The sequence below is a fragment of the Rhipicephalus microplus genome, chromosome X (genome assembly GCF_043290135.1).
Source record: "Rhipicephalus microplus isolate Deutch F79 chromosome X, USDA_Rmic, whole genome shotgun sequence".
In the NCBI taxonomy this organism is placed as follows: domain Eukaryota; kingdom Metazoa; phylum Arthropoda; class Arachnida; order Ixodida; family Ixodidae; genus Rhipicephalus; species Rhipicephalus microplus.
This window is the reverse complement of record NC_134710.1, coordinates 66,779,899-66,796,206: the sequence shown is the minus strand read 5'-3', so window position 1 is coordinate 66,796,206 and position 16,308 is coordinate 66,779,899. Positions and strand designations below refer to the sequence as shown.

The 16,308-nt window shown below is 41.4% G+C and overlaps 1 protein-coding gene across 2 annotated transcripts in view; it reads right to left on the bottom strand.

The window, feature by feature from the left end:
- Positions 1-16,308, bottom strand: part of htt (huntingtin) — a 255,626-nt gene that overhangs the window by 200,922 nt on the left and 38,396 nt on the right. For both annotated transcript variants that reach the window (XM_037426940.2, XM_075877044.1), the window contains exons 13-17: positions 16,054-16,215; positions 13,215-13,411; positions 4,709-4,905; positions 3,385-3,514; positions 1,013-1,144 (exon numbers count right to left, since the gene is read on the bottom strand). In XM_037426940.2, coding sequence (XP_037282837.2) covers positions 1,013-1,144; positions 3,385-3,514; positions 4,709-4,905; positions 13,215-13,411; positions 16,054-16,215 — 818 coding nt within the window. The remainder of the gene's footprint in view (positions 1-1,012; positions 1,145-3,384; positions 3,515-4,708; positions 4,906-13,214; positions 13,412-16,053; positions 16,216-16,308) is intronic.

Genomic DNA, 16,308 nt, shown 5'->3' with positions numbered 1-16,308 from the left:
TTGCTTAATATATTTGGGCCCTTAATGCATGTCCCATGATTTGAAAATTCTGAAAAAAATATAGTCACTGGCCTTATAGTGGTGACCCTGAAGATCACAGAAAAATTGACAATGGCACAAAAAGAAATGAGACACCACCGTCAGGTTGCTCTTTGTCCCCGTGTTAATTACTATTCACTGACAATATTGTTACCCTACAAGACCAATCAGCCAACTTACTCGGACTGCCCAACATGATTTACCCCAGGTTTTCCATGACCAGCTTTAGTTTCATTTTTCAAGAAAAGGTCACAAGCAAGCACAGCACCATGATATTTTTGGTACTATTTTTGGCTTGCTTTTAATCTGCAATGCCACTAATCGTTGCATGGTTAATGAATGCACAGGTACATTATGGCATGGCCTCTAGTAGTGTATTTAACAAACTGCTCAGAATCCAAAATCGAAAGATGCCCTCAAAAGCTAAACTAGCATTAACAACACCAGCTCTCATTTCAAGGTCACACTGTCAGGTGTGTTTCAGGTGTCAGGTGTGTCAGGTGTGAGAGACATAGCTGGTAACGGCAACACACTTGGTAGTGTGACTTAGAAATGAGAGCTAGTGTTGTTATCACCAACAATGTCTGCAAACACTACCAGGCCTTCTGTAAATCAGTAACTGAGCTTGATTTCGAAACAAAAACGGCATCCTAGAAAAAAAAGTATACCCATGTATACTTGAGTATACCCATGTAGGCAAGTATGAAAAAAAAAGCTACATAGAAACAGGCATTTAGAGAAGCAATTATTCATCTATAACTTGTACTTATACAACAACAACAACAATAACAACAACAACAACAACAACAACAACAACAACAAAGATGAACTTGCAAACACAGGAACACCTAGGCATTTGCCTAAAATCTCTTTTCTATTCATCCCCTCAAAAATTTTCATGCACGGTCAAGTACAATGCTATACCTGGAAAAAAAAAAGAGAAAAGGTGCTTTAACTTGATGTAATAACCTACCAACAGGTACTTGTTGGATGAAGTAACAAGTCTTTTCCACAAGAGGCTTATAATACGCGAGAGGGAGGCTTCAGTGTATACAGACATGCCTCGGGGAGGCTTGCACGAGAAAGGTGCTACAAGGCCATGAACCTGAAAAGAGAGGTTAGAAGTGTACATTATTTGTAAATTACTATGATGACGATAATATGCAAGCTTATCTTATAAACTTAATAATGCGATTTCTTCAATTCTAACAAGCCATATAAATTTATAGTCAGGTAGTGCAAACCCATCTAAAAAAAATTCAGTGACACCACTGTATATGTTAAAATAATAAAAAGAAGATTGAAAGATTATTAATACATCTACATTTTCAATAATATTGCAGAAAAAATTATTTTTATGCCTTAACAAGCTTTACCAAGAAATACAAAATCGTTTCACCTCACCAGTTTGACATCAAACAGAACTTTTTGATAACAGCCGCCATTTAAGTTGTCTTGATGCCATTACGATATTGACACATTCTAGCCTAATAACAGCAGGTATAGTTTATTACTTTTGCAAAGGCATTTAATTCTCTAAATCATATTTTCCTTAAGTGAAAAGTACATCAATACAGAATTATGGCGGCTCTTCTAGCGTTTATTAACGGCCATCAGAAAGATGGAAACACAAATAATTCCTGTTTGCAGATCACAATCATGTGCTAAATCAATTAATAGTAGGGTGCCACCAACTTCTATTCCTGGAACATTACCTTTTATTTTGTTTGCTGTCTATCTGCCTACACAGCTAGAGAATACTACTGTAATTCTTTACAAAATGAGACTAATTTATGATCAGACAGCAAGAAAAACTCCTCAATTAGTACAGTTAATGACACACTCTATAGAGAAGAGCTAAGGAGGAGCACTGCTAAGGGAGAATGTAAAATTTAGTCCCCTGTAGATACTTTGATACAAGGCACCTCACTTAAATTATGGCACAAATGATTTGATAATGTTGTAGCCTAAGCATATATATAACGTTAGAAATTAAGTTTATTCCTTTTGTATTAAGGGCAATAATTTATTCGATCACTTCAGATAATGTTGTAGCCTAAGCATATATATAATGTTAGAAATTAAGTTCATTCCTTTTGTATTAAGAGCAATAATTTATTTGATCACTTCAGAAGAATAAATGTGTAATATCCATATATCTATAATACTGCTTCCAGACCTGCCAGCGCAGTCTAGTGGTTGTGGTGGTCAACTGCTGGCCGAAGGATCAAATCGTGTCAGTGGCAGCTGCGTTTTCGATGGAGGCAAAAATGCTTGAGATGCCTTTGATTTAAGTGCACGTTAAAAAACCCCAGGTGGTCGACATTTCCAGAGACCTCCACTACGGCGTCTCTCATAGTCATATGATGGTTCTGGGATGTTGAACCCCGTCAATTGTTATAAATACTGCTTGCATGATTTACAGAAAAAATAACGACAGTGTCTATTCATCAGCAACCTAATCTGAGTTTTACTGACAAAAAAAAAAACTAGTTACAAACATTACATTTTAGAATTCATAGGAGCTACAATTTGGAACAATCTTACTAATAATGCACAGCTACTTATTACTTATTGCTGACAAATAAAAAATATTTTCACTCATTTTCAATGTATATAAAAAAATGTGTGACTTTACTTTCTTTAGAACCATTTACAACAACAAAAAAAACTGTACTGCTGCATATCAGTTAATATTTTATGCCATGCAACATTACATATGCATGCATGTCTATAGTTTTGGTTTAGTAATTGTAACAAAATATTCTTGTTTTATATGCAGCTACAATTGTTTTGTACCTTTTGATAACTTTGTTGAGTCATGCAAGGTGTCTAAAATGCATTGTACTGTTCAAGTGAGCCTAATGAATGTCAAAGCTCAAATAACATTGTAACAAAAATAAAACTCACTGGCCCCATCTGTCTTCCTTCTATATACTGCACCCTTCTAAAAAAAAAAGATGCACCTTATAAATAATGTGCATTTCTGAACTTGAACAAACGAGAACAAAGAATAATTCTCAATGGTTTTGTGAATTTCCAACAAACAATGGGTGATTTGTCGCAAGAACAATTTAAAGTGTTCATCATAGTGTTCCTGTCAGATATCGTACATCCTAATGGTGAAAATTTAGGCACTGTGATGTATGGCGAAGGTTCACTCTGGGTAAAAAATATAAAGTTAAGGGTGAGTAAACAAAATGCTTTTTATAAATTTACAATATTTACACTAGCAGCAGGTAAGCATACAGGAACGTTCCTGCATTTGAGTGACAAAGAGGACTTTCTGAAATTATCTTCATGCTCCACATTGTTCACTCCTTGTTGCTTGGTAAAACTAAGCACCTGAGGTGGCCCAGGTATCCATGAATCATGCAGCAGCCAGCCAAGCAGCAAGTTACTTTCGACCTCTGCTTCAGCTGTCACAGCACTTTCTCCAGGATGGTCTTCCGGGTAGTACAGCTGAGGAATGCACCTGCATATACATATCAACGAAGCTATCCGTTTTTTTATTTACAACTTTAGACTGAGTGATGTTCTATGAATAACACCGCTCCCAGAAGTGAAAAGGGACATTTACAGTGATTTTCTCTCCATACTAGAGCTCAGACTACAGTGGACTCTCAGTAAACGGAACCTGAAGTGACCGGGAAAATATGTTCCATTTAACAGGAGTTCTGTTTACTGAGAGATGAACATGAGTGCAAAATACAAGCCTGAAACCAAGCATTGCAGAGGCAATAGTTCCGTTTAAACAGTAGTTCCACTTAACAGATTTCTGTTTACTGGGACTCTGCATTAATATGCAAGAGAAAAAGCCAGCCCTGTCCATAAGTAAAGAGCTGGGGATGAGGTCAACAACTACGATACGTATCAATTTCAAACACCCAATGCCTTAGCCAAACCAAAAACTAAGACTTGCCATACACAAGGCTTTTGCAGACAGCTTCTCCCTGTTAAAAAACTTTCAAGACCAGACAGCCATTTACAAGGCTTCATCTCTTATTTTTCATCCCGGACATAAGTGCCTAGAACCAGTGTTATAGCCAGGGGGTGACACACCAGGCTCGTGCCCACCCTGAAATTGTATTTGCCATGGTATACAGCGTGAAAAATACCCCCCCCCCCCCCCCCCCGTAAAATTTCCATCTTTGCCCCTGCCTATAGTGCCACCACTCAAGGCGCATCCTACGAATTTATTGAAGATATTTAAGCAAGCAGCATTCAAACCAGTGACCTGGAAGCATGCATAGCAGCAACACCTGCACATACATGGAAGTAAGACACATCTTTCAAACAATGACCTATAGGCCACTACTTTACAGTGTCGAGAGACAGACCTTAAATTTCCTCGTTGAATACAGAAAAAAAAAAGACTGATAGTGACACCAAAAGCTGTATATTTTTTATGAATGTTGAAGACTGTATGTTAATTATCTGAGCTGTATGTTCAAGCATGTGCTTTTAGTATACTCAAATTAAAATGCCAAGCGTGTTTAGCTTATATACTAGCAGCAGCAAAAAGGAAAACCAATTAATGAAGCAGTTTTTTTTTGTGCTCTTTGAACTGCAATAAATCAGGCTTTAGGAGATTGCTAGCTCTTTCAGGCATAGTTCAGCTGTTCCCATTTAGTACAAAAGATATAAATGCAGAGTCAGGAAGCCTTACTTTGCCAAAGCACCAGTGACAGCTGTGCGAACTCTGACATCTTCATCTCCAAGCAATTCAAGCAGTATCTCATGCACAAGAATCTCTTGGTATGTTGGCATCCAGGGACAAACACTCCTTGTAATAGTGCTGGTAACACTGCTTATGTGTTGCAGAGCACGATAAGGCAGCTCTCCAATCATCTCCACAAGTTCCACCTTGAGAAAACAAAGTAACAGTGAACATTATGCTTATTAAGTTTATGGAACAAACAAACGATTGAAATCCAGGCCACAGAATGCACACAGTATGTAACCACAATGGGAAGTCTGGTATATCAACCTAAATTTTACTGCTAAAGAACATGTAAGAAATAACTGACCTACTGTTAACAGTAATGAGGTCAGGAATCAGAAGAATGCCCTTCCTCCATGGTTGAAATAATGTTGGAAGTTAACATGCATGTGAGCCATACAACCAATGTCAGTGTGTGAGAAAGTGGTTGTAGTGTTCAAAATTCGAAACCTCTACACTGTTTTTCTTCAGCACATGTGGCCATACAGCACCTTGAATCACCTACGCGAGTCTAAAGATCTTCAGGAAACTTTCTGCTGATACGGAACAGAGGAACTCCAGTGACAGTGGAACGAAATTTTTATTGTAAATTTGAGCGTGTTTAATTACCTTCTTGTACTTATGATTTGCACCAACTGCGGCGACAGTGTTTAAGCAGTAAAGAAATGAGCGCGGACGTTAGTGTGAAAATCGTGATGGCATGCTCAGCATGCGGCATGCACGATGAGCGATTTGTTTCAGTGAGGGTGACTGGAGATTCATCAATAACGTCATTTATATGCATGCACGATGAGCGATTTGTTTCAGTGAGGGTCACTGAAGGTTCATCAACACAGATTCATCAACAACATCATTTATATATACAACAAAGACCATGCAGCCAGAAATGCCACGAAAAACAAGCTCGTGAATAGGCACAAGCCAACAGTGGACACAGCCTACAGCCCTGGTCAGCTGTAAAGTGTAGATTCAAGCCCTTGCCATTGCGATAATTCAAATAATGATATTTTTTCCCCTTTTTTTATTTTTGTGAACCTGACCTAGGTGCAAATAGCAACAAAACCGACCGCATAGGCATGTCATTTTTATGCACAGTGTACACATACAAGCTGAAATACAATGGTGAAGTGTTTGGTAGCAGCTTCATTGCACTACAGTTAAACCTCGTTAAAACGAAATTGGAGGGCCGCCGCTATTTGCTCGTTATAACCAATATTTCGTTAAAGCCGTAGCGGGCATTTACCGCAAATAATATGCACTGTACTTACCCCAAAAAAAATAGCGGGCGAAATAGCATCCCGCCGCACGGTGGTATGCAACAAAATAACCGCATTCCCAAATAAAAAGGAAAAAGTCATGCACCTCTTTTAATGCACTTCAAAATACACAGCTTGCATTTCAGGCAGACTTAGCTGCAAAGAAGTCCGTAATTGGACGTTGATGCATCTTCCCGATGCGAACGATGGCTCGCTCAGCTGCGGCCGCAATGTTCAAGCCATTTTGGCCGCCCTCGTGAGCGCCAAAGTAGCGGCGCAGTATGTCCACCGCGTCTAATGCCTCCGCCGCCGTCGGCACGTTTGTCTCCTGTTCGTCGACAGAGTCATCGTCACTGGTTTCGTTACAATCACTGACAGCGCGCACAATATCGTCATCTAGGAGCTGCTCCGTTGCCACCACTTCCGAGTCCGCACTCACATAGTCGCAAAACGACTCGCTGTCAGGCACGACACCAGCGTCACGAAGTGCCGTCCATGATGCAGTGACTTTGTCTGATGTGGCAAAACCGTCCGGCACAGTGGGCTCGTCAGATGTCTCATCGCTGGCGTCTAGTGCGGCGACAAATGAGGCGTGTCGAAAGCAGTTTGCGATCGTGGTCGCCGTCACACTCATCCACGCCGCCTGAAGCGTTTCGAGCACAGCGTACAAGTCAACATCGGTGTCTCGCTTCATCCTCATGTTGAGCAGGAGCTTGTCTATCACACGCTTGCGGTAACCTGCCTTCAGCGACATAATCACGCCTTGGTCAAGCGGCTGTATTTTTGCTGTACAGTTGGCAGGAAGGAACAGCAGCTCGATGTTTTGAAGCACGGCAGCGGTATGGTGGGCGGTGCAGTTATCTAAAACAAGGCACACCTTGCGGTTCACCTTTGCCAGCTTCTCGTCCCATTCGCAAAGCCATTTTGAAAAAATTTCCCTGGTCATCCAGGCTTTGCAATTGGCTACGTACTTGACTGGGAGCTGCCTCTTCCCCTTAAAGCAGCAAGGGGATGCACTTTTGCCAATTTTGAAAATTGGCAGCTTCTTAGAGCCGGTCATGTTTGCACAAAGTAGCGCAGTGATTTGCAGCTTACTTTGTTTGCCGCCATGGCACGGCTCGCCTTTGAGGGCTAACGTCTTGTGCGGCAACATCTTGAAAAAGAGAGCGGTTTCGTCCGCGTTAAATATATCCTCCGCGCTATATTTTTTTAGGAGCCGCACGATGTTTTCTTTCGCCCACTTGGTAGCCTCCGCTTCGTCGACAGATTGCGATTCGCCGCAGACCGCTCTCCCGACAATGTCGTGGCGCTCCTTGAAGCGTTGGAGCCAACCCGAACTTGCTACGAAGTTGTCATAGCCCATGATGCAGGCAAAGTCTCTCGCTTTTCTTTGCAGCAAGGCTCCACTCACCGGCAGATTCACGGCCCGCGTGTCCAAGAACCATTCAAAAACGGCCCTTTCGACCGCTTCAAAGGCAGGTGCCCTCATCCTCTTAGCGCTTCCTATCACGCCACGTGCAACAGCGTCGATGATAGACTCTTGCTTGCTCAAGATGGTTGACAGTGTGCTCGTCGATACGCCAAAGTCTCTTGCCACGTTGCCTTTCTTGGTCCCCGATTCGACGGCTCTTATCATAGCCGCCTTCTGATCTAGCGTTATGCGCTTTCGCTTCCCGCCTGGCGCATTCATGTTGCTGGAATCACGAGTGCAGCACGATAAAAGATAAGGCGGAAGCGGTCGAAAAAGAGAAGAAACACGCACGCAAAAGCAACGCGGCTCAGGTTGGCGAGCGACAACACTTGCAGAGAAAGTGACTGTGAAGAAGAAGGGGCAGAAGGGGCGCTCTTTTGCGCTGCCCTCTAGGAACCGGTTACTCAAGGGGAAGGGGGTATGTAAGATTAGGAAGCGCGCCTCAGCGCCATGAGAAAGGGGAGAGGGAGAATATAAAGAAGACATAAAAGAAAAGAAAAGGGCGAGACGTTCGCGGAGTGCTCCGCTGTCAGTGGTAGCCAAGCGGCGCACGTGCAGCGACCTCTCCTCCGGGAACAGCGCGTGCCGTCTGCTTTGCGTGCGTTGCTGGAGGGCGCGTGGCGGGAGTTTTGAACTGCTAAATACAGTTCTCGTGTTGCGCGCCATCTCAAATTCGCGTTGTGCACTGTCGTGACATCGGCTAAAAATATTACTTCCTAACAAAATTTGTTCGTTATATCCCATAACAGACAAATTTTGCCTCGTTAGAACGAGGTTTTGAATACATTGGCTTGTATAGGGACTTTCAAAGGGAATTAGGATTTGCTCGTTATATCCATTATTTCGTTATAGCCCGTCTCGTTATAACGAGGTTTAACTGTATTTTTAAGGACTATGCATGCTAATGAAGCAAATTTTTCAGTGTTCCCGTGACATTGTTGTAACATATATGGCATTATCTTGTTCCTGAAGGGCAAACCTCTATAGGGATGCCATTTCTACAGTTATATTGCAATACCACATCAATTTAGGGGAAACTAAAACTTCAAATGCATTTTTCTCAGTTTCATGTTTTTAGACATAACACGTAACCTTACGGGGCATTTCGACATGTTTTTATTGACACACAATAACAAGTTTGATACCACTGTGTTCGTACTGAATAGATCTGGCCAATGATGCTATTAATTTTCTTCAAAATCTTGTTCACTAAATTGTAATTGATAATGACTTTAAACAATATGTTAAAGAAAATTTTCACTCATGTTGGTATCCATTTATTTCACATTTTTTTCACGTTCGAAGTTTGTTGCAAACAATAAAATTAGCAATATCGGCTAGAGCAGCTCTCTGGCAATCTGGATATATACTTTGTTTTTGTGTTTTGCAAAGTTAAAATTGCCAAAAAGCCCTGTAAGAAATATGCTGATTGTATATTATAAAAATTTTATATCTTCTGTTCTAATGGAGCTATTGAAAATATACTTAAAGATTTTGAATATGCAGAAGAAACTGAATAAGTGTATTACGTTTCATTCGATTCAGACAAATAATAAAAACAATTTTCAAGACCCACGTCTCCCCTTAAATAATTTCCTGCCACTCTCAGGGAGTGATTTCTTTTAAGTAGGCTTGTGTGAATATTCGAATGTTAGAATATTCGAATGAATAGTAAGATATCCGAATTCACTTCAAATCGAATTTAAGTTATAGACCATTTCGAATTATTTGCAAAGAACTAATAAATGCATAATAATCTGAATGTACTGCCTGCAAAGATGGTTTCGCTGCAGTGTAGGGGTGCTGAACCGTGAAAGCACCTATCCAAGAGAAATCCGCTCGGCCGCGAAGCCCCCCTTCAATTTTAAAGGGGCCCTGCAATACTTTTTGAGCATTGCCAGAAAACGCTGCCGATTGGTCGTCGACGCTACCGTGGACACGCAAGCAAAATATTTTAGCACAGAACACAGCATGCAATTCACAATAAATTCTCAAAGCCAGCTAAGAATTGCTTTCTTCTCTCGGCAAATGACTCCACAAGCTCAGAAAGCACGCGTGACGTGGTTTCTTTTTTCGTGCCATCCCTTCCTGCTTAACTTGCAGCGCTTCCATCGGGACAAAAAGAAAAAATGCACTTGCAGCGGGCACGAAATCTTTGAAACTCCATGCGTACGGGACAAATTCTACATATTTTTGCGGTGGTGAATTCATGTGGCAATAAGCTTCCTTAATAAATCCATTCCATGGCTACTTGAAAAAGTTTCACATGGCCCCTTTAAATGAAAACATTGCCCTCAATTCAATTCATTAAATTTATTAAGCCTAAAAGCCTGTTATGATGGCTTATATGCTCTAAGTATAATAAATTTTAAAATGTTATGTTTTTTAAGAATTATGACTCACATCCTGCTGAAAGTCAAACCCGGTTACTACTCAAAGTTGTTTCAACTTCCTTTGAACAACAACAAAAAAAAGAAATGGCATTTGCATAAAGGCTCTATATAAATTTAAAAAAATATTGTGCAGGTTAGTTGGGTCATGATAAATATGCCCATTTTCCTTTGCATGTCATATATACAAAGTATTCGAATTCACTATTCGCTACTGATTTGCTTTGAACCTAAAATTCACTATTCACACAAGCCTACTTTTAAGAATGAAATAATGTGAGTCCGTCACACCATCTATGGTGAGATACAATATTAATGAGAACTAACAGACAATGATGGCAAGGAAAGTATAGGGGATGTTATTACGATGTAATTGTAATGAAAATGTGAAGAAAGAAAAAGGTACAAAGAGATAACTTGGCAGCAGCAGGTATTGTACCTGCAACCTTCGAATAACATTCTCTATACTTTCTTTGGCATCACTGTCTGTTTGTTCTCATTAAAATTATGTCAAACAAAGAAAACGAGTCCTTAGGTTTGTACTTTTTTTCCTTGACCGACGGTGAATAGATAATCATATAAACATAACTTGTAGTAAAAATAAAATAGAGCATGATGCGTTTGTACCACTGTCACTTCGTGCGGTTTAAACATGTTTAGCTAAAGAAGAGATATCCGCACTCTGATAAGGCTGTCAATGACGAGTTGAAATGGCGCATTCATCGTTACCGGCCACTTCTCCTTTGCCATTGTCTGATTTTTATCGATTAAGGCACTGCCGCCGCCGTGCGGAAGTCTCTATGAGGGATAAACCAGTCTTAGCCATTACCGAAAAGTAGAAGACCTTATGTGGCACTGTGGCGTCGGAGAGCTGAGTATCGCAGTGAATCTTTATGTCAAAAAAAGTTCCTACTTCTTGCATTTATGGCTTCATGCATTAAAAAGCACTGCTTGGTCAACCAGCTGTGATCGTAGACACAGAGAACCATGTCAGAAAAGTTTACCGAGCAATTAAGAGGTGAGGTTACCATGGCAGGGCAACTTTTTCGTTTGTTGAGATATCCTAATGAAATTTTCTGGGTAGGCTAATAACAATGCCATTTGAATAATCACAAAATGTCATTCATTTATGTTCACTGATTCCCAAGTTACAGTCATTTATCAGGATAGTCCACGTTGGTTTCTTAGTCAGGCTCTGGTGAATTCGGTGAATGTGCTAGCACTGTGAAATTCACTACGATTATTCCTGGATGGGTGCTCTACACTATAACAGAGCCCTCTTTCAAACTTTCCTTGCTGAAATTTTTTTAGTAGAGCACTGGATTTAGTGTTTGTCATTTGAATTTTATCAATGAAAGTTTATTTATCACAAATTACTGACTCAATAAAGTGAAAAGGTGGTTTTGTCAGTGTGTGGGCAATTTGTTAAGGTACATAATAAAACAAATCTGATAGAAATAAGATGAATGGTTTAAGAGATATCACCCGACTAAACAGCCTCAGTGGCCAAAACAGTCATTTTGAGAAAATGGACTTCGAAAGTTTCGAACACATATTTTGGTCTAAAAAGACCCTGCACAGTAGGTAGATATGTCCTTTGGGACTCTTTTCTTCTGCTGCTTTTCCTGCTTGTCGTACAGCAGGTCGCTAAGGACATCCCCTTGCACGAGGAAATATTTTTCGCCTTCAGTTGTAGCGGTGGCATCTTCAGATTGAGGCATCATCTGAAACTTCCTCTTGGTCACCAGCATAGCACTGAGATTTTGTTGCACAGCAGCACATTCGCTACCTTCCGTGGCTAATTTATTGCACGTCCTAAAGCGTGTCTTCAAATGCACAGTCGACGACGCGATCGCACTGTTCGGGGCCATTATCACTGCGGTTAGCCAGCGGGATGCATCAGATGCACCTGAGCACGAAACACCAACACCAGCCTCACTTGTAACGACGAAGTCTCACACCAATTGTGTAACCATCTCGACGTTGCGAGAAGCTTCAATGCAGTCATCTTGCAGAGACGATGCAGAAGCTGCTCTGCCAAAAGGATCGATGCGATTGTCACCGCACGCTGGCGCATGAACCAACCGCGTCATTCATATGAGCTTTATCTGATGCTTTCTTGAACCGAACGCATGATGAGTCCCGAACTTTGTTTAGGCCATCATGACTGACAGCGCAACAATCAGCATCCCATGACTACGGCGAAAGATTGTCTCAAAGACGGTAGAATATTGTCTTGTAAAGGCGAAAAAAGATTGAAGAGCACGTGTGAAAACCAAGTGGGATGATGGCAAACGGGGCGCACAAATTTGCAGGCCCAGCTTTGAAAGCGCTGGAGCAGATGGCGAGCTGAGGAATCAAATGCATCATCACATAAAGCAGCCAATAGAAGCCACGTGATACTCCACTCCCTCGAGATGCGCACTTCCTCCAATTGTGGTTTTGCATTCAAACCTCAAACAACTTCAAAACTTCGAAAGCCCCCAAACTATTCCTGCCTCGGTTACGCCGCTGCTGCTGCCGTGGGTGGTCAACAAAAAAAGAGCATGAATTCACAAGCAAAAAAGACCAAGATGGCGGCGCTGGGCCACGTGGTTTGGAAACAGCAAACGCGTGAAGCTGGGGTACTTTCAACGCTTGCTGGCCACGCGCCGGCTGTCGCGGCATGTTATATAATTTATTTACCGTACTTTCGCGATGAACTAGACATTAATATTTACAGAACAGATAGTTTATGTGACATACTACCCAAATATGTAGTTTTCAAAAATCGAATTTTTAGCGATTTTCCGGTTTTCAAAGGGCGTGTCCCCCCTTAAAGATGACCGCAAGTCTTCATGCTGCCTCCCATTTCATTTTTTCCCCCATCACTGCCATTCTGCCAGTGAAGAAACACCTAGAAAATGAGCGACCTCAATCACAGCGTCCAGAATCTGCATTCAGTGGTCACCGCGGTATACGCAAGTAAACCGCAGCCGGACATGCGCGACCGCACGCCTCTTCAATGCTTTAGAATGGCTGTTCTTCTAACCGTTTTTTTTTTTGCTTCATATGCACCACATTTTTACCGCAACCGTGTCACAAGTGTTCGTTGTAAAGGTAGGAGGCTATGAAAAATGTTCCCCATATATGTATACTCAGTTTCAATGGGTAGCATAGAAAAATCGTAAGTGCACCAAAATATTGTCGTTATAACAGATAAATCATTATATATGAGAACTACGGTATTAAGATTCTATTGTATAGGTAGCAACAACAAACAAAATTGTGCACAAAAACAAAGGTGAAAATGTGCCACGTGTAAAGATGCAAAGGAGGAGTGGGGTAAAGCCTACCTTGACTAGCCAGTAGGCATTGTCCTTGAGCTTCATACAAGCCTCGAGCAATGATGGCACTAAGTTGGCATGGCAGGAGTGGAGCAAGCTAGCAATGCACAGGCGGGTGGCTTGCACCCCTGTACGACTCGACACGGAGGAAGAGCTGCCCGCAACTTGAGTAATTTTGCTGACCAGATCGACCAGTTTGGGAACATCTGAAAATGGGCGACAGAGAAAGAGGAGGTGAAAGAGCCCCCATAGAAAACAGGTAAGTGCTTTTGCAAGCACCTGTTAGCACCAAGATGGTAAGCTGATTTAGTTGGGAGGTGCTCATGAAGACAATTATGAGCAACACTCACGAGCAGGACAAAGGACAAAAGAAACAAGAAAAGTTACTGACTCTCAACTAGAATTTTTTATAATAAAAGTGACAAATCAATTATTCAATATTTCACGTACTAAATCGAAATCATACATTTCAAATAATGATAGTGTAAAAGCGCTACACTTACTGCTAAAATTTCTTAATATGACCAAATTAACCCAGGCCAAAAATTAAGTAAACATACCACAATATAAGTGTTTCCCTGATGATATAAACATAAGTAATCCTACCAAGCTTAACATAGCTTATATGTACGAGGTTACTGGCAGCAAAATAAGCTTTGGTGATTCAAGTTCACATCACATGTAAACAACCCGTGATGAAAGCTTGACTCATTAAAAAACCTTCGTGGCAAAACTATCAATACAGTGCAGTCCACTTATAACGATATCGAGAAAACCTAAAAATATGATCGTTATAACCGGTGATCGTTATATCTGGACTGCCGCCAAAAAATCGTCGCCGGACGTACCTTTTGTAGCTCCAGGCTTCATTTCACTATTTTCACCAATTAATAAATATTGTAGATAGTAGGATGTCAAAAACAAGACTTTATTTCTTACTCCGAAGAACGCATCACGGGTTCGCTGAGGAAGAGAGACTGACCGACGGCGGGGTGGGAGCAGTGGGAGGAAGAAAGCACAGCCAGAGGTACACAGCCGGAATGCCAACGAGGCCCCGCCCCGATGCCGCCGCGCCGCTTTGTTTTTCGCTTTTTTTATTTTCTCTCTCTTATCGCTTTGGTTCGGCAAGCTACGAGTAGCTTGCCGGCTTGCCGGTGTAGAAGGCGGGGAGCCGCGGAGCGCGGCGCTTTGCTTTTCGCAATTTTATTTTTTTTTTTTAAATTCTCTCAGCCTCTCCGCGGTCGACGCGCGGCGAGGCGCAAAACGTGACACAGCTGGCGCCATCTGTAGCGCGTCGCGCCAACTCGCGACGCTCTCCTCGGCTTTTTGCACGGCTGGGACGCGCTGCCGGCGCTGTGCTGCAGTGGCGGCAGGTACTCGCCTACGCTAACTTTTCGTCTTGTCTCGGCATAGTTCGTTTCAGAGGAACCTATCAATCTAAATGTTACGATTATTCTGAATGAAACATGCCGTCCACGGCAAACTTTTCATCGTTGTATCCGATATGCGGTGGATAACATATCGTTATATATGGTTTTTTTCCCCATAGCCCCAATGCATAAAATGAGACTGTTAGGTCGACCCATCGTTATAACCGATATATCGTTATATGTGGTATCGTTATAAGTGGACTGCACTGTACTGGCATTGTTTCTGCCAGTTTTTACAACTTATAAAATATTTTTGGCTGGAGTTAAGAATATTGCAGGGTTCTGAATGCTTATGAGCAGTGTTGCCTGGTCTGACTACTTCGTGCCTATTAGGCTATATTTTTTAAGGCCGGTGGCGGCAGAAAGGCTTTTTGGTGACTTGGCTACTTTCTGGCTAGTTTCTCGTACCAGAGACTGAATCAAATGATCAATATTTTGTGCTGTTGAAGACACTGCCATTCGTGTATCTGATATCAAAAGGTGGCAACTAAGGCCTGTTTCCAGCTCCTAGGAATTGTATTTAATTTGGCAGTTTCATTACAGAAAACAACATATCTTGGATTCATGTCTGAAACTCGGGAATGAATTTGCCGGGCGCAAAAATTTGCAGACTACCTATAGCTGAACGCCACTTTAAACTTTAATTGTAAAAGAACAGCACAATCAAAAGTCTTCTGCATAGAAAACGCTCTGCATTCATTGATGTCAGAAATCATATATCTGACCAACTCCTTATGTCACTTCAAGTGGCAAATACTAATTGCTTGGACTTCATCATCACGCGAGAAATGATTGTAAAAGTGGCTACAATTCATGCTTTAGCGATAGAAACTGTGATTTAGAGCCCACTCAGGTGGTATTCATTTTTAGTGTCACCAAAAAACTAATACTTCTTGTCCTTTTAAAAAAAAGTCACAGCAGAAGTGTGAAGACAGTGTTACTTCTGCAACAGCCGCAAAAACTTCGTCATCCTGTCCGGAATAATTGCTAGAGTAAACAGTTCATACTTTAAACTCAGCTATTATGATTTTGGAGGGTTCTCGCTGTGCCTATTTATAGGTATCTGCCTTTTGGGACGTTAAACCCCAATAATTACTATATAATTCATTTCTGCCAAAAGGCTCTAAAATTTAGTTGTTCAAATAACAATATAATTAATATCACAGTTGTTTTCACCCATATGCACCTATTTTTGGCTGCTTTTATTGGTCTTGGCTCAAGTTGGCTACTTTTAAACTAGTTTTCCTAATTTACTGAAAACTTTTTTATTTGTCTTTTCTACCTGGCAACCCTACATATGATTATTACAAGCAAAATAAAATTGAGCCAAGCAAACCAGCCAACAGCTTTGCTATGTCTCCTCAGTGACAAGTTAGGGATAGCAAAGGTCATCACTTCCTGCAAACTCAACAAAATACCTGGCCTCCTTGTCTGCTTTCGAGCCCAGTAATTCCATCCATGGCTTGCCAGTTTGAGTGTGTGGCCAATGTAGTGACCCACAAGTAGCGCAGTCTGGCCACAAAGCTGAGGGTCAGAATGATGCACAAATTCAAGAATGTCCCATATTTTCTGATCCCCATCTGAAAACACAAGGCAAAGAAGATTCGGGCATGCCCGCGTAACATATTTTACCACATATCAAAGCAACAAGGACATCTTTGAGTTTAAAGAGA